Source organism: Haematobia irritans, chromosome 2 (assembly GCF_050003625.1).
Source record: "Haematobia irritans isolate KBUSLIRL chromosome 2, ASM5000362v1, whole genome shotgun sequence".
Taxonomy (NCBI): domain Eukaryota; kingdom Metazoa; phylum Arthropoda; class Insecta; order Diptera; family Muscidae; genus Haematobia; species Haematobia irritans.
Window position 1 is genome coordinate 118,600,582 of NC_134398.1, and position 18,762 is coordinate 118,619,343.

Consider the following 18,762-nt stretch of genomic DNA (forward strand, 5'->3'; position numbering starts at 1 on the left):
CACATTTAAAATGTGTGTAGAAATCACCCAAAATCACTTCAACAAAATGGAAATCACTGTCAGCAACAAGAAAGTCTTATATAGCATAAGAAAAATGGTCAAACAACTGTTCAAGAAACAAAATAAGAAAATCGATTCACTAGAATCATTGGAGAACGAAAGCAACGCCAGTCTTGAAGATGATCGAGTCTCAATAGAGTCATACGAAAATGATATCAATGAACATCTCTATTCTAAGCAATCCTTTGATGAAGATGAAACCAGCATCGTGCCCGTTCACTACATTCGCACCACACAAGGAACATTTTTCTGGACTACTGCTTCAAATCAAATGAATTGCCGATGGGCTCAGGCCTAGTTCTTGTTAGCCCATCTATTTGGAATGGAATTTCAAAATATGTATGCTAGAATTAAAAGCTTTATACAACTGTGATATTTAAAATTATACAAACTAAAAATATATAATACATATTATCTTTCATTTATTATATAATGAAATAATTGCAATTATGCATTTTTACTCGTAGCCCTTTTACCGGAGTCGCCTTATTGCATAAAAAGACGTAGTTGACTTATTCCGGTTTTTCAAAATCGGCTTTAATCAAATTTTTATTTAGGCATTTTCGAATATTTATGCAGGATAAAATTGACTTGAACAAATCCGAGAGTACTTTCTAAAATGAGAGGTATGTAAATTAATGACCACTTCCAAAAATGTAGAGCAGGATCCCAGATCAGACAAATAACACGAATAATATAGAAAAAATCAAAAGTACAAGATTGATGAGATATACAAATTTACAAGTGGTTTTAAAAATTTAAACAAAAAAAGAATATGTTCGAGTACGTTTAATGGCCGTTAAGCAATTCATTTATGAAAAGTACGTTTATTTTAATTCATTTGAACAAAAGCTATCTTGTGGAATGTATGAAATTTTAGAATTGCCGTCAATCAAGCAGCTATAAAGTTCTTCTTACACACAAAAAATTTTCTGATTCATTCACGAAATTAATTGATCCAATTAATTTTTTAATTGAAATGTCTTCAATCACGAAAATGGTAGTATCATCACAGTTTTAATTGGGCATTAAAAAAAAATAATTGATTTCATTAGCAAATTTGGGATTAAATTTTTTAATTGATTCGATTGAAAATTTAATTTACGTTGTTTGCAAAACTCAATTAGTTTTTCCATTAAAAACATAACTATTTTCAATTACTTTCTTAACTGACTTACGGCCATTTTCATGTAGCTCCGTTAGGCTTTAACTGGCAGTTAACAGAAAGAAAAATGGAAATATCTTTTCTCCGGTTAACTTTAACTGAATAATTTTCAGCAGTTAAGTTTCTAACTGGCATATGGAATATATACGCAAGATGACAGATATGTAGATATCATGGTTTAAAAGTTCGTTACCTAACGTAGCACTAACGGAGCTTCATGAAAATGGGGGTTAGTGTTTTTAATTTGATTAAAAAATGGATAGTTTGAAATAAATTTGTTGCTAAAAATAAAAAAAAAATAATAGACTTAGTATGATTAAAAAGCTAAAATTAATAAAAATAATTATTTTTTTAATTAAAAATGTTTCAATCATTGACTTAATTAACTTAATGTTTCTATTTTGATTAAAAAGTTAATTGTATCAATCAATTTATTAATTGCAAAATTTCTCAACTTTAATCAATATTTTGGTGATATTTTTTCTGTGTAGTCAATGTGGGCATAATGTCCAAAGCAGACTGCCGCTGACGTAGAGAACTTAGTTCTCACTGAACAACATAATGTAACTCTGTGCTGGGTACCTGGACACTGTGGAATAATGGGAAATGAACCCGCCTTCATCAGGACCTCTGGTTGGATGCTTGGGTGCTTAAAACACCTTTAATGAAAAAGGATATATGAAAGTTGATTAGCGACCTTAAAGGTGATCACTTCAGGAAGATGGTTGGGAAAATTATCTTGAGGAATAACAGGGTTGCCGTTTTATCAAAATTTATAATTTATTGATAATTCCAATCATTCATTCATAAACCAAATAATTCAATAATTAATTTAAACATTTCATAACCATAGATCATAAAGTTATTGAACTGAAGAAACGTGATTGTCACGATCATAGTCGAAGAGCATGCTATTTTTGCGGCGACCATGTAACATTTTCACCTACAACCACACAGAAATAAATTTCCGTAGTTAAACTAACGCTAAATTTATCTTATTTTTATTGTAAAAAATGATTTGTTAGTAGTTAAATTTTATTACTTTTCGCGAAATTTTCCACAGCCCAATAAAATTTTCGTTTTTGTTAAGTATGTCTCAAATATTTTATGAACTAAACGTGAGTATAAAGTTCGATGACCGTACACATAATTTCAATATGAACTAAAGCAAATGAGAATTTTCGTCCCAAAAATAGTAAGAATGAACTATGGTTAAAATGGTCATGATTTGGTGCCAATGATTTTCTTCTTAACTTTTAGTTAATATTTTCTTCTATTAGAGGGTGTAATTTCGTGAACTGTTAAAAAGTACAACAGGGCATTAAATTTTCCTGGTCTTAACAACGCTTTGGGGAAGTCTCAAAATGTGTAGCAAAATTTAGTTCAATTTTCGTACGAGTCAGTTTATTCTTCCTATAAAACAATTTACTTTTTTATTCGGTGCATGTTGATTCAGTGAACATGGTTCTAAGAAAAATAAAATTGGCATCATCTAAAATGTTATTATATTGATAAAAAGAATTTTGTTTGAATCAAAAGACAATGGTCATGGTTATGGTATTCGACAAAAATGTTTTTTTTCAGTTGGAAGAACATGGTTACAACCTAAAATGTTTGATCTTTATGAAAAAACTTTTCGTATTTTGGTTCAATTTCAACAATAAGTAATCATTCCATATTTACTTCGTACCCACACCCTCAAAAAAAAATCGCTTCTCTAACATATGTTCCAAAAATATTTTGCAGGAAGCACATATATTATTGGATACTGCCGAAACATTAATATGTTTGTTTTATGTGAGCATATTATATGTTTGGAAGCATTTTGAATCCAAAAATAGTATATGCTTGGAAGAATTCCTCAAAGAAGATTGTGCTCATTTCCTCAGATAATTTTCACTTCCACGAAATTTTTGAGTTCTTCGCATCTTTTTCTGTAATACAAATAGGCTGTTTTTTTTTTTCAAATGTCTATTCTCTTGGTTCCGAATGTCTATTCTCTTTATTCCGAATACTCATTCTAATATTCAAATTAAATAATATTTAGACTTCAGCATATTACATTTTTGGCCTTATCATGAAACAGTTTTCCGAAACTACATACAAGCGGTTTCACAGAAATTGCTCTCATTTCATTCTCGCTGTGTTATGTTGATATCTTTTTATTCAACCCTCCTGGTTTCCATCTCTATTTCTTTCACTATACTAACTCTCTCTCTCTCTGTCGCTCTCTGAATAAAGTATCACAACATATATATGTTTACTCGAAATTTGTAAATTTATATATGTATACATTCACACATATTATTTTTATGAAACATTCATGCCCCAAACATAATATATTCTAACATATTAACATATGTGTCCCAAACATTTTGTGTTAGTTTAGGAACATTACATGTTTACACTTAAATATATTGTGTTTAAAAATTGTGTCCGAAACACATATTGTTTATATCGGAACATATGAAAAACATATTTTTCTAACAGTGCATCAAATGTACAAACGCAGACATCATTACAAGTAAGAAAGTGATGTTTTGCAAATTTTTTTCATTACACAGCAATTATCGGAATTTATAGACTCTATAACTTAAAGAAAATTAAAGAAAATTAATCTTAATAGTAAATGTATCTTAAAACTTGTACTTGAGAGTCCTGCTTATTTAGGAACTGTGCGCACTATACATAAATAATTTGAATGTTTGTTTATTTGTAGTAAAATATTATATATAAACCTAAATAAATAAACTATTATACAAAAAAACGCAGACATCATGTAACTGCAAATAAAAACAAGTATATACGGCCGTAAGTTCGGCCAGGCCGAAGCTTAGGTACCCTCCACCATGGATTGCGTAGAAACTTCTACTGAAGACTGTCATCCACAATCGATTTACTTGGGTTGCGGTAACTTTAGCCGATGACAAGATACCTTGTCATCGGCTAAAGTTACCGCAACAACTTCCCAATACCGTAATATATACCACGTAGTCCATACGTGGTATATATTAAACTTAAAATGGCCGATTAAATATATACGTATTTAGTTTATTAAATTATTAAGTTTGACAAAATTTTCTATAGAAATAAAATTTTGACAAAATAAAATTTTGACAACATTTTCTATAGAAGTAAAAATTGGACAAAATTTTCTATAGAAATACGATTTTAACAAAATTTTCTATAGACATAACATTTTGACAAAATTTTCTATAGAAATAAAATTTTTACTAAATTTTCAAAAGATTTAAAATTTTGACAACATTCTCTATAGAATTAAAATTTTGACAATATTTTCTACAGAAATAAAATTTTGCCAAAATTTTCTATACACTGAAAAAAAGCATACCCGGTTCCAAAGATTTTGTCTTTACTTTAAAAAATTTGGTATTGATTCCGAGCCAAAGAAGCGGAGAATACAAGTAAGGATACTTTTAAGACACAATTCTCTTTTAAAATCGGGTTTTGTGTACTTGCTTCTAGGAAGCAAATTTTAATTTTTCGCTTTTTCAGCTTTTTTTCTTTATATGCTATCAAAGTCCTTTAAAAACAAGTTAACGACGACTTTATTTTCCAAATTAAGACTCGACTTCTATTAGAATTATGCTGTGTTTCAAGTAAAAAACGTCTTTAAAATAAAGTGTTGAAAAACATGTCCTATATTTGAACGATTTTTTGCTTTGTAGTCAAGATGCAAAAAGACAACAAATTTAAAGACAATTTCATTAAATTTAAAGATTTTTTCTAAATTATTAAAGTCAAGTTGACCTTAGCCCAAACATTTTTTCTTTCATGTTATGATATCCATTTTTAAATCAAATCACTTCATTACAAGGACAATACGACTTTATTGAAAAGTTTATCGACCTTTGGTCAAGGAAAAAAACGTTATACTAGAGAAATGCGTCTTCTATGCTAAGCAAAATTTGCATTCGTATTTTAAAGACATGAAATCTTTGACCTCACGACAATATTTTTTTCAGTGTAGAAATAAAATTTGACAAAGTTTTCTATTGGAATAAAATTTCGACAAATTTTGCTAGATTATTTTTGCTCAAGTGGCAAGTATGATTATGAACCGATATGGACCAATTTTTGTGTGATTGGGGATCGGCTATATATAACTATAGACCGATATGGACCAATTTTGGCATGGTTATTAGCGGCCATATATTAACACCACGTTCCAAATTTAAACCGGATCGGATGAATTTTGCTCGTCCAAGTGGCTCCGGAGTTCAAATCTGGGGATGGGTTTATATAAGGGCTATATATAATTATGGACTGATATGGACCAATTTTTGAATGGTTCTTAGAGACTATATACTAATATCATGTACCAAATTTCAGTCGGATCGGATGAAATTTGCTTCTCTTAGAGGATCCGCAAACCAAATCTGGGGATCGGTTTATATGGGGGCTATATATAATTATGGACCGACATGGACCAATTTGTGCATGATTGTTAGAGACCATATATTAACACCACGTATCAAATTTCAGCCGGATCGGATGAAATTTGCTTCTCTTAGAGCAATCGCAAGCCAAATTTGGGGGTCCGTTTATATGGGGGCTATACGAAAAAGTGGACCGATATGGACCAATTTTTGCATGGTTGTTAGAGACCATATACTAACACCATGTACCAGATTTCAGCCGGATGGGATGAAATTTGCTTCTCTTAGAGGCTCCGCAAGCCAAATTTGGGGGTCCGTTTATATGGGGGCTATACGTAAAAGTGGACCGATGAGGACCAAATTTTGCATGGTTGTTAGAGATCATATACTAACACCACGTACCAAATTTCAGCCGGATCGGATGAAATTTGTTTCTCTTAGAGGCCTCGCAAGGCAAATTTGGGGGTCCGTTTATATGGGGGCTATACGTAAAAGTGGACCGATATGGCCCATTTGCAATACCATCTGACCTACATCAATAACAACTACTTGTGCCAAGTTTCAAGTCGATAGCTTGTTTCGTTCGGAAGTTAGCGTGATTTCAACAGACGGACGGACGGACGGGCATGCTCAGATCGACTCAGAATTTCACCACAACCCAGAATATATATACTTTATGGGGCCTTAGAGCAATATTTCGATGTGTTACAAACGGAATGACAAAGTTATTATACCCCCCATCCTATGGTGGAGGGTATAACAAAGTAATTTGTGTGTACCTGCCCAATTCCTATGAAGAAGAGATTGGAGATTGATGGATTATTCTATTCCTTAGTCTTAATTTCTGGGAGCCACCGTGGTGCAATGGTTAGCATGCCCGCCTTGCATACACAAGGTCGTGGGTTCGATTCCTGCTTCGACCGAACACCAAAAAGTTTTTCAGCGGTGGATTATCCCACCTCAGTAACGCTGGTGACATTTCTGAGGGTTTCAAAGCTTCTCTAAGTGGTTTCACTGCAATGTGGAACGCCGTTCGGACTCGGCTATAAAAAGGAGGTCCCTTGTCATTGAGCTTAACATGGAATCGGGCAGCACTCAGTTATAAGAGAGAAGTTCACCAATGTGGTATCACAATGGACTTAATAGTCTAAGTGAGCCTGATACATCGGGCTGCCACCTAACCTAACCTAACCTAATCTTAATTTAAATTTTTATTGCATACACCCAGAAAAAAGGGGCTCTAATGCCAACTGAACTTTATTTAAGTATGGTGGTTTCAACTTAAAAAAAATATTCATATAATCTCATGTGTAGATAATTTTATTTATGCATAGGTATGTATACAATATTTTTACAATATTAAATTGAGCCGACGGGCTTTTTGGGCAGCAAATAAATCAATAACTTCTTCAGTCGGCTAGTCGAATTTCTAAGATACGTCTTTAATCTCTTCATTGTTGAAAATGAAAGTTCGGATGAGTACGTAGTAACTGCTGGGATGGAAAATGCAGTACTATAGTACTTTTTTCAATACTTTTTCACCCCGGTCAGTACCGTAGTACCCCCGCGAAAGCGATATCAGATTTATGGTACAATATCTTTGACAAAATATTTTAATATTTTGAGAAAGTCTTTATCAACCTTATCTGCTAATAGTCTTTTACAAATATGGCAAAACAGACATGTTCATGTGGGAAGAAAATCTCGATTTTGTAAAAGACATAGTCAAAAACAGGATTTTATTGATCTTCAAGAATGTTTTAGTCGAAAAAAGAATGCGATTCTATATTATCGATTTTTTATTTCGGTAGAAAATGTTGTCAAAATTGTATTTCAATTGAAAATTTTGTAAAAATTTTATTTCTATAGGAAATTTTTACAAAATTTTATTTCTATAGAAAAAATTTTGCAACATTTTTTTTCTACAGATTTTTTTTGCAAAATTTTATTTCTATAGAAAATTTTTGCAAAATTTTATTTATATAGAAAATTTTGTCAAAATTTTATTTATTTTGTTTTGTTATTGTTGGTTTTGTTCTTTAAGCATTGTTGTCGTTTTTTTATTTCAGCTTAAAACCATATATTGACTAAACTACAAGAGTAGCTTAACCAACAGAGGAAAAGAATGTTTGTCAAATTTATTTGGGCAAAGCCCTATAGACTGCAAGATGGTTGGATGGACGCACGTTTCGGAATTACCACATTCCTCATCAGCATCCTCTACTTGCAGCAAAACTATGATAATTGGTTGATAGTTTTGCTGCAAGTAGAGGATGCTGATGAGGAATGTGGTAATTCCGAAACGTGCGTCCATCCAACCATCTTGCAGTCTATAGGGCTTTGCCCAAATAAATTTGACAAACATTCTTTTCCTCTGTTGGTTAAGCTACTCTTGTAGTTTAGTCAATGTATGGTTTTAAGCTGAAATAAAAAAACGACAACAAAATTTTATTTATATAGAAAATTTTATCAAAATTTTATTTATATAGAAAATTTTGTCAAAATTTTATTTATATAGAAAATTTTGTCAAAATTTTATTTTCTTTAAAATTTAGTCTCTTGACAATAATTTTCCAGTGAAATTTTTGTACAAAGTACCTTTCCGCTCAAAATATACCTTTTTTGTACTTTCTTAAAAATTGCATTTTTCATCCCTGAGTAACTGGCAAATTGACCAAAATTTTTAAAAGAATATGCACGTTTGGAAATATCTCTTTATTGCACTCTCCAAGTGCTTCCATCGCTGAATTAGGCAGGTTCTTTTCGTAGGTTTTGCGCCATTTCATTTACACATGTGTGTTTCGTTGTTGTTGCTATGGCTAAACAAAGCGAGTCATGTTCACAAAAAGAACAACAAACACAAATAAAAAGCAGAAAGACATTTTCCAAAAATGAAATTTGTGGTGCGAGAACAAAAACAAATTGTTTTTTCGGCCGTCGTTTGACGGACTTTTCAACTAGTATTCTATGATTTGTGCAAGTTTTTCAAAATAAAACCTTCAGCTTTTCTTCAACATCTTCGATAAGATTTTTCTATGCAGCTAAAAATATACATTTATTTATATAAAAATATTCATTCATTTCGGGGGTGGGGGGGGGTGTGATCCCCTCACCACCCCCCCCCCCCCTGAATACGGCCTTGGCTAAAGACACTTTAACAATTTTCAAATCCAATTTTTTCTGCCAACATATGAAATTTTCTTAAACAACAGAAAAAAATTAATTATTTTTAAAACTTTTAACTTATTTGTAACATGTTGCAATTAGAAAACTATTTTAGTTAAAATTTTCTAAAATAAACCTATATTTTCTTCCACGGTGGGATCACTTTTTTTTGTGTAACAAGTAAAACAATCGAAATAGGTTTGTTTTTTAATATATATTATTAATATGTATAATTTTAAATATCACAGTTGTATAAAGCTTTTAATTCTAGCATACATATTTTGAAATTCCATTTCAAAACGATGAGCTAAGAAAACTAGGCCTGAGCCCATCGGTCTTGAAGGCAATTCATTTGATTCGAAGCAGTAGTCCAGAAAAATGTTCCTTCTGTGGTGCGAATGTAGTGAACGGGTACGATGCTGGTATCATCTTCATCAAAGGATTGCTTAGAATAGAGATGTTCATTGATATCATTTTCATATGACTCTATTGAGACTCGATCATATTCAAGGCTGGCGTTGCTTTCGTTCTCCAATGATTCTAGTGAATCGATTTTCTTATTTTGTTTCTTGAAGAGTTGTTTGACCATTTTCCTTATGCTATATAAGACTATCTTGTTGCTGACAGTGATTTCCATTTTGTTGAAGTGATTTCGGGTGGTTTCTACGCACATTTTAAATGTGATGTCCTTGTTTGAGTTCCTTGCTGAACGAATATTCAACTAAGAATGATGCCTTATCCCTGAACAACTTTGCCTTTTATACTCTCGGTCACTCAACATCCTAAAGGTAGCATATGCAGGTTTTTGTAAAAATACCAGCTTCCTAGACAATAGACAGTGCATTACAATGGGATTCCCATCTTTCCAACGTGCTGTCGAAGCGTGGGAACTCTGATGAGAGAAAAATATTTTTGGAAAAAGTACATCCTACAGGATTCATTATCAAAAGAGTCTCAATATTAGGATAGATTTATTTGCTGCAGTCTGTTAAAGAAATGTAAGAGTGCATGAGAAAATTGCTTGAAAAAGGAGCAAAGAGGCACAATCCATATCCCATTTCCCGTAATAGATTCAGTGAAACATTTTTCTCACGCCATTTGCAAGGTGTTGGTTTTAGAACGCCTTTCATCAACATAAACGAAAGGTGTTGTTATAAGTGTGTCGAGTATAAATACACGAGCTTGTGGTACTTCTTAATGGGAAGAGGCATATTCCATGGTGAATAGATCGTGCTGGAATTATCCTTTCGTCATCTTAGTAATTAGAATAGTACTTCTTTCTAATGAGAAAATATCGATATTAATGGTTTCTTATAACGAATTGTCAAATGACGATGTAAACTTGAATTAAGTCCCACTTAAAGCCTTATATGATTTGGGAATTTCCCATTTTTATTAGTAATGAGGACGACATTTTTGATTAGATATTTGAACGTTGTAAATATATGAAAATTCCAGAATATTGATTACTTCAGATTTTTACTAATGGAACTTACGTCCAATACTTCCTATATTGTTAACAACTCCTCATGAGTTCGTAAAATGGGAGTGCGTGTTGTCTCGAACGTAAGTAGCAGTGGCTCAGGTAAACATTTATTGTGCATTATTATGAAGCCCAGTTTGAAAAGAAATTTCCATTTTAATATATAGAGTGAGTACTGAACATAATACATGCAATATTACAATAGCTCAAATCCTCCACGATATCGTTTCCCATTTGCTTTTCTCTGAAAGAAAGTTTGTTTGGAAAAAAGTATATACACTGAAAAAATATTGACCTAATATGGAAGATTATGCAACTTAAATTTTAGGACTCGAAATTTACGCAATGCTAAGGACAAAATTTTTTAAAATAATGGCATTTTAATTAAAAGAAATTTTATAATCCTTGCTTCAAAAAATGTTTTCATTAAATTTAGGACACAAATCTTGAAAATTTGCGTCCCTCTGTTGAAGTTGTAGATCTTTGAAGTAAGGCAAATGTTCCTTAAAATAAAGAAAAACATTTTTAATTTAAATAAATCGTCTTTAACTCAACTGACATATTGAATTTTTATATTTAAGATAAAAATGCTTCAAATATAGGCTAAGACTTAATTTAAGGATTTGCATCTTTGGTTTAAAGTTTTTTTAGCATTAATTAAACAGTTTTTACTTTGAAGTACTTGGCATAATTTGGATTTTGAAAGTGAAATTTGTTTGTACATGAATACCTTTATTAATATATCGCAAACAGAGAATAAAAATTCGATCAATAAGATCTGTATCCAATTTTAATTTTATCGATCCTAAATTTAAAGCCAGGGAAGTCTTTATTTTAAAGAAGCCGCATCTTTGGCTCGGAATCAATACCAAAATCCTTAAAAGAAGCTCAAAATCTTTGGATCCAAGTAAACTTTTTTTTGAGTGTACTTTTTGTGGTTAACGTTGATTACACTAGTTTACACTGAAAATGTACATTTGATGAGATGTGACTTTTATTATGTATTTCGATCTACTGAATTCGAAAATGAAGGTTAAAATTTTTTGAGATATCTCGTTATTTTTAGTTTATTGAGATGATGAACAAAAGTGTATAATCTGTGATAAGTCAAGTGGTTAAAAATATATCGATGAAAATAGTGCGACTCGACCACACAAACGTGCATTTATTGTGGGTGAGTGGCTCATATTTATATGATTTGACATCGGTTTTATTCACTCAATTATAACTTTGTCATCTTTCGGTCGATTTTCTTCTAGTTGGCCTTATTTCTTACGTTAAAGTATCATCTTTACGAATATGAAAAGAACCCCATAACTTATCATAGATTCATTTATACACGTCTGTTCGTCATCTCAATACCTTTCATTCAAGAACCAAGAACGATATTATAGGAAATTTTAGCCCAATGTATGAGTAGTTTAGTGAAACAAGCCGAAAAACTAAAAATAACAGGATATGTCAAAAACAGTTCCATAAAAAAATTTAACGTTCATTTTCGAATTCAGCAGATCAAAATACATAAGAAAGTCACCTCTCATCATATGTAAAGGAAAAAAAAATATTTTGTAAACTAGTGTTATTTTACAGGATATAAAAACAATTTCATAAAGTCCAGCTCAAAAGTTTTTATTTTCTGGCTAACTGCATCTTCCCCCGTCTTTCTCACTTCCACGAGGTTTATTTAGTTCTTAGAACCTTTTTCTGTAATACAAACAATGTAAAAGAAATTATTCGATGTTATACATTTTTTAAATTGTACCTTTCGCCTGGGCGGAGAATCGAACCGTAAACTTTGTAAGCCAATACACTATCCACTAGTACGATGAGTGCCGCACCGAAAAAAGTACTATTTTAGTTTTTAGAGACAACTGTGTTGTTGAAATATGTGACATTGACACTTACATATAAAATTTGCAAAAGCTTTAAAATAACGGAAAATAACAGAAATTTTGCCTGCACAGAAATTTTTGAAAATCAGCAATTTGCTGTACAAAAAAGGAAATTGATAATTCGCCGTGGACATGTTTTCAAACCAATGAAGACTGGTGAAGCTGTTTGCAAAAAATGTAATCGACCAATGAAATCACTAAAACTGAAATCAAATCAGAACTCACAACGTGCCTGGCCGTCTCCATTCATTTCAACATAAAACAAGTATATACGGCCGTAAGTTAGGTTAGGTTAAAGTGGCAGCCCGATTAAGATTCAGGCTCACTTAGACTATTCAGTCCATTGTGATACCATATTAACTAAAAGTACCTATTACATATGGACACTTCTAGTTTTAACCGCTGAACCTTCTTGATTATTTTTCTTTGTTGAACCAACCAGATTGTTCCAACAACATTAGCAGACTGCTTAAGTTAACGTTTTCCAGATCCGCCAGTAATCTGAAGATATATGCTCCTAAAAGTTGCTTGCGCTTTACACAAAATGCAGGACACTCACACAAGATGTGTTTAATTGATTCTTTTTCCTCCGCATCATGACAGTTCATACAATAGTCATTATACTTCGCGCATATAGTTTTTGCAAAATCGCCTATCAGGCAGCGACCCGTTATAGCAGATATCAGGAGTGATATCTGACGTCTCGAGAACACTAGCATATCTAATGTGCGGTTTAAGTTTAAATGGGGCCATATTTGCTTGGTGTCGTTACAGCCCTTGCAATTCTCTCATCGAACATTTGCAATCATAACAGCCTTCTCACGCAGCATGAGCTTGCAGGTAGCCAGGGGCATACCAACAGATTCTAGTTCCCCTGGAATATGTAAGGTAGTCCCTAGCCTTGCCAACTCATCCGCTTGGCAGTTCCCCGGAATGTTCCTATGGCCAGGCACCAATATTAGGTGAATATTGTACTGCTCAGCCATCTCGTTGAGAGATTTGCGGCAGTCCATGGCCGTTTTCGAGTTAAGGAACACAGAGTCCAAGGATTTTATTGCAAGTTGACTGTCTGAGTATATATTAATGCCAATATTTGTTGGAACATTACTTCTCAGCCAATTCACCACCTCTCTTATTGCCAATATTTCAGCCTGAAAAACACTACAGTGATTAGGTAATCTTTTCGCTATTCGAATTTCCAGATCTTTAGAATATACTCCGAACCCCACTTGTCAATTCAATTTTGAGCCATCAGTATAGAAATCTATATATCTTTTATTCCCCGGGGTCTGCGTACACCACGCCTCACTGTTGGGAATTAGAGTTTCACACTTTTTGTCGAAAAGTGGTTTTGACCGAACTATGACCGTACATTTTTTCCGACCACAGCGATAGCTCGCGCAACCGCACAGCCGTTGTTGCAGCTGAATGTTTGGCCAAAATGTCCAAAGGTAATAGATGTAGCATGACATTAAGGGAGTCTGTTCCCGTCTTACTAAATGCGCCTGAGATACATAAGCTCGCCATACGCTAAACTTTATCTAAACAAGTCGGTTTCTGAAGTGCCGGCCACCAGACTACAACACCATATAACATAATAGGTCTAACTACTGCCGTGTATAGCCAATGCACAATTTTTGGTTTTAGTCCCCACTTTTTCCTATTGCCTTTTTGCACGAGTACAAAGCTACAGTTGCCTTTCTCGCCCTTTCTTCAATATTAAGCTTAAAGTTCAGCTTCCTGTCCAAAATAACGCCAAGGTTTTTTGCACACTCACCAAAGGGAATTTCAATACCCCCTAAGGAAATAGGCCTAACCGTGGGAGTTTTGCGATCAATACATGACTAATTCTGTCTTTGCAGGATTTACCCCAAGACCATTGTCTTTCGCCCACTTCTCAGTCATCCGGAGTGCCCTCTGAATAATATCTCTGATTGTGGATGGGAATTTTCCCCTGACTGCCAGAGCCACATCATCTGCGTATGCCATCACTTTTATCCTTTCTTTTTCTAGGGTAACCAGAAGGTTATTTATAGCAACATTCCAAAGAAGAGGTGATAGAACTCCTCCTTGGGGAGTGCCTCTGTTCACATACCTTTGTATGTTTGCTTACCCTAGTGTGGCTGAAATACGTCTCTTTATTAGAAGTTCGTCTAACAGCCTAAGTATACCTGGATCAACATTCAAAGTTGTCAGTCCATTTAATATCGAGCTCGGATGGACATTATTGAACGCCCCTTCGATGTCTAGAAACGTCACGATTGTGTATTCTTTGACAGATAGTGAGCTTTCAATAAAGCTGTAAGTAAGTTCGGCCAGGCCGAATCTTATGTACCCTCCACCATGGATTGCGTAGAAACTTCTACGAAAGACTGTCATCGACAATCGAATTACTTGGGTTGCGGTATCTTAAAACTTCTTAACATCGTTTTCTAAATTGTGAGTTATTCCATACGTGGTATATATTAGACAATACGTAGAGAGCCAGAATTGAAATATGGGGGCTATATACAATTATGAACTTGATATGGACCAATTTTTGTGTGATTGGGGATCGATTTATCTGAGGGCTATATATAACTACACGCTCACAAAAAATCGCTTCTGTAACATATACTCCCAAACATATTTTGCTTCAAGCATATATATTTTTGGGTATTGCCCAAACATTTATATGTTTGATCTCTTTCAATATATAATATGTTTGAAAGCATATTGGTCTAAACAATATATGTTTGGGTAGTCTAAGTTCCAAACATTTTGTATTTTTGCATCCAAATTCAATAATGTTGTCTTCCAAAAAACAATATGTTATTATGTGAACATATAATATGTTTGGAAGCATTTTGCACCCAAAAATATTATATGCTTAAAAAAATTCTCCCAAACAATATTGTGCTCAAAATTTTATTTATTTATATATTTACAATCATAACGAATTATGAAAATAAACAGGTAATATAGGTGCTAACAACATAGGTTTTCGACCTGAATGCTCAAAATTTTGTTTCTGCCCAATTGTATATTCCCCCACATCTTTCTCACTTCCACGAGATTTTTTAGTTCTTAGCACCTTTTTCTGTAATACAAACATTGTAGAAGAAATTATTCAATTGTATGATTTTTTTTATTTTAATTTTACCTTTTGCCGGACGGGGATTCGAACAGCGGACCACACAGTTTGTAAGGATCAAAGAAGTAGCTGATCAATTGCCCAAGGGAAAATAAAATGTTAATTTTGTAATAACAAGCAACAACCACCAACTTAATTCAATATCGCTCCCTGTTAAATAGCGCTCCAAGCTACTAAACACATATATGTTTATAGGCTATTTCTAAATTAATATATGTTTGCATCCAAGCATATTATATTTACAAACATTTTATGTCCCAAACATAATATGTTCTAACATATTAACATATATGTCCCAAACATGTTATGCTAGTTTATGAACATTATATGCTTGCACTCAAAAATATTGTGTTTAAAAATTTGTGTTCCAAACATATAATGTTTATAGCCAAACATATGAAAAACAGTCTTTTTCATCCGTGTACTGATATGGACCACTTTTGGCATGCTTGTTAAATATCATATACTACCACCACGTACCAAATTTCAACCAGAGCGGATGAATTTTGCTTCACCAAAAGGCACCGGAGGTCAAATCTATATATATAATTATGGACTGATATGAACCAATTCCTGAATTGTTGTTGGACACCATATACTAACTTCAGGTACCAAATTTCAAATGAATCGAATGAATTTTGCTCTTCCAAGAGGCTCCGGAGGTATATATAATTATGGACCGATTTCGACCAATTTTTGCATGGGTGTTTGAGGCCATATATTAACACCACGTACCAAATTTCAACTGAATCAGATGAATTTTGGTCTTCCAAGAGGCTCCGGAGGTCAAATCTGGTGATCGGTTTATATGGGGGCTATATATAATTATGGACCGATGTGGACCAATTTTTGCATGGTCATTAGAGACCATATGTTAACACCATGTACCAAATTTCGGGGGAGCGGTTTATATGGGGGCTATATATAATTATGGACCGATGTGGACCAATTTTTGCATGGTTGTTAGAGACCATATACTAACACCATGTACCAAATTTCAGCCGGATCCGATGAAATTTGCTTCTCTTAGAGGCTCCGGAGGTCAAATCTGGGGATCGGTATGTATGGGGGCTATATATAATTATGGACCGATGTGGACCAATTTTTGCATTGTTGTTAGAGACCATATACTAACACCATGTACCAAATTTCAGCCGGATCGGATGAAATTTGCTTCTCTTAGAGCAATCGCAAGCCAAATTTGGGGTTCGTTTATATGGGGGCTATACGTAAAAGTGGACCGATATGGCCCATTTGCAATACCATCCGACCTACATCAATAACAACTACTTGTGAAAAGTTTCAAATCGATAGCTTGTTTCGTTCGGAAGTTAGCGTGATTTCAACAGACGGACGGACGGACATGCTCAGATCGACTCAGAATTTCACCACGACCCAGAATATATATACTTTATGGGGTCTTAGAGCAATATTTCGATGTGTATGACAAAGTTAATATACCCCCCACCATAGGATGGGGGGTATATTAATTTTGAAACAAAAAAAATTGTTACAGAACTTTGAAATTTTTGAAGAAATTCAAAAAACTCTTAAAAAAGAACAACATTTTCGATACACGTGCATACATATACATCATTAAAAAATCATAATATAAATAAAGGTATTTACGAAAGCAATATACACTGAAACAAATACGACAGTAAGGCCAAAGATTTCATGTTCTTAAAATATGAATTCGTTTTTTGCTAAGCATAGAAAATGTATGCTAAGCAAAAGTCGATTAACTTTTCTATAAAGTCGTTTGTCCTTATAATTAAGTTATTCGACTTAAATATAATTATCTTAAAATGAAAGAAAATTTCATTTGAGTTGTATTTAATAATTCTACAAAATTAATAAAATTGTCTTTAAAATTGTTGTCTTTTTTCATCTTGACAACCAAAAAAGCGTTTAAAAATAGAAGATTTAAAAACTTTATTTCAAAGACGATTTTGAAACATAGCATAATTTCTACTTCAAGTCGAGTCTAAATTTGAAAATTTAAGTTGCAGTTAACACGCTATTAAAGGACTTTAATAGCACATAAAGAAAAAAACAGATAAACGAATAAATTTCTTACTTAGAATCAAGTACGTACAACTCAAATTTGGAAGAGATTTGTGTCTTAAAATTATCCTTACATCAATGTCCTGCCTCGGAAAAACGGTTAAAACTTATGGACAAATTCATGTTTGATTTTTTTGTGTGTATTTCTAATTTATTCCAATGTCAAAATTTAGCCGGATTGCCGCGAAGTTATTGCAGACCAATTTTCATAATTAACTTCTTCCTGAGTGTCATGAAAGAGCAAATTTCATTCGATCCTGTTTACATTTGGTGTACGATATCATTACATGCCCTCTTACAAACAATCAAAAATTTCTTCATATAGGTTAGGTTAGGTTAGGTTAGGTGGCAGCCCGATGTATCAGGCTCACTTAGACTATTCAGTCCATTGTGATACCACATTGGTGAACTTCTCTCTCATCACTGAGTGCTGCCCTATTCCATGTTAAGCTCAATGAAAAGGGACCTCCTTTTTATAGCCGAGTCCGAACGGCGTTCCACCTTGCAGTGAAACCACTTAGAGAAGCTTTGAAACCCTCAGAAATGTCACCAGCATTACTGAGGTGGGATAATCCACCGCTGGAAAACTTTTTTGGTGTTCGATCGAAGCAGGAATCGAACCCACGACCTTGTGTATGCAAGGCGGGCATGCTAACCATTGCACCACGGTGGCTCCCTAACCTAACCTAACCTACAAACTATCAAAAAAAAAAAAACCATATAGGCATAAGCATTGGAAGGCCTCTGGGGAAGTTTTTATGATTTTTAATGCGTTATAACGCTTGTCTGAAACATTTGACCTCGGCAAAATTTGAAAAATTTATAAACTCTTACTCTTTTTAACCTATTAAAAAAATACCCATTAAAATACGAAAAAACGTTACAAAAAATTGAATTAAAACCACTTAGGTTAGGTTAGGTTATGTGGCCGCAAGGCCGTATTCAGGGGGGGGATGAGGGGGATCAAACCCCCCCCCCCCCAAATGAATGAATATTTTTATATAAATATATATATATTTTTAGCTGCATAGAAAAATCTTATCGAAGATGTTGAAGAAAAGCTGGAAGTTTTATTTTGAAAAACGCTTACCTATAAAACTTGCACAAATCATAGAATACTAGTTTAAAAGTCCGTCAAACGACGGTCGAAAAAAAAAACAAATTGTTTTTGTTCTCGCACCACAAATTTAATTTTTGGAAAATGTCTTTCTGCTTTTTGTGTGTTTGTTGTTCTTTTTGTGAATATGACTCGCTTTGTTTGGCCATAGCAACAACAAAAAAATTTCACGAAAATGTTTCCAATTAAAATCTTAATTGAGTTTTAAAAAATATTCAATTAAAAATTTAATTGATTCAACAAATTTTTTAATTGAAATAAAAATCGATCACACAAATTA

The 18,762-nt window shown here is 33.3% G+C and overlaps 1 protein-coding gene across 2 annotated transcripts in view; it reads right to left on the reverse strand.

Moving 5' to 3' along the window:
• Positions 1-8,985: 8,985 nt before the first annotated feature.
• The window catches only part of LOC142226082 (enhancer of split m4 protein-like), a 32,892-nt gene continuing 23,115 nt past the window's right edge, over positions 8,986-18,762 (reverse strand). Inside the window, exons 2-3 of one of the 2 annotated variants that reach the window (XM_075295953.1) lie at positions 10,287-10,517; positions 8,986-10,070 (exon numbers count right to left, since the gene is read on the reverse strand). In XM_075295953.1, coding sequence (XP_075152068.1) covers positions 9,107-9,463 — 357 coding nt within the window. In that variant the 5' untranslated portion in view covers positions 9,464-10,070; positions 10,287-10,517 and the 3' untranslated portion in view covers positions 8,986-9,106. Of the gene's footprint in view, positions 10,518-18,762 lie in introns of both variants that reach the window. The other variant, XM_075295952.1, reaches the window with a different exon arrangement.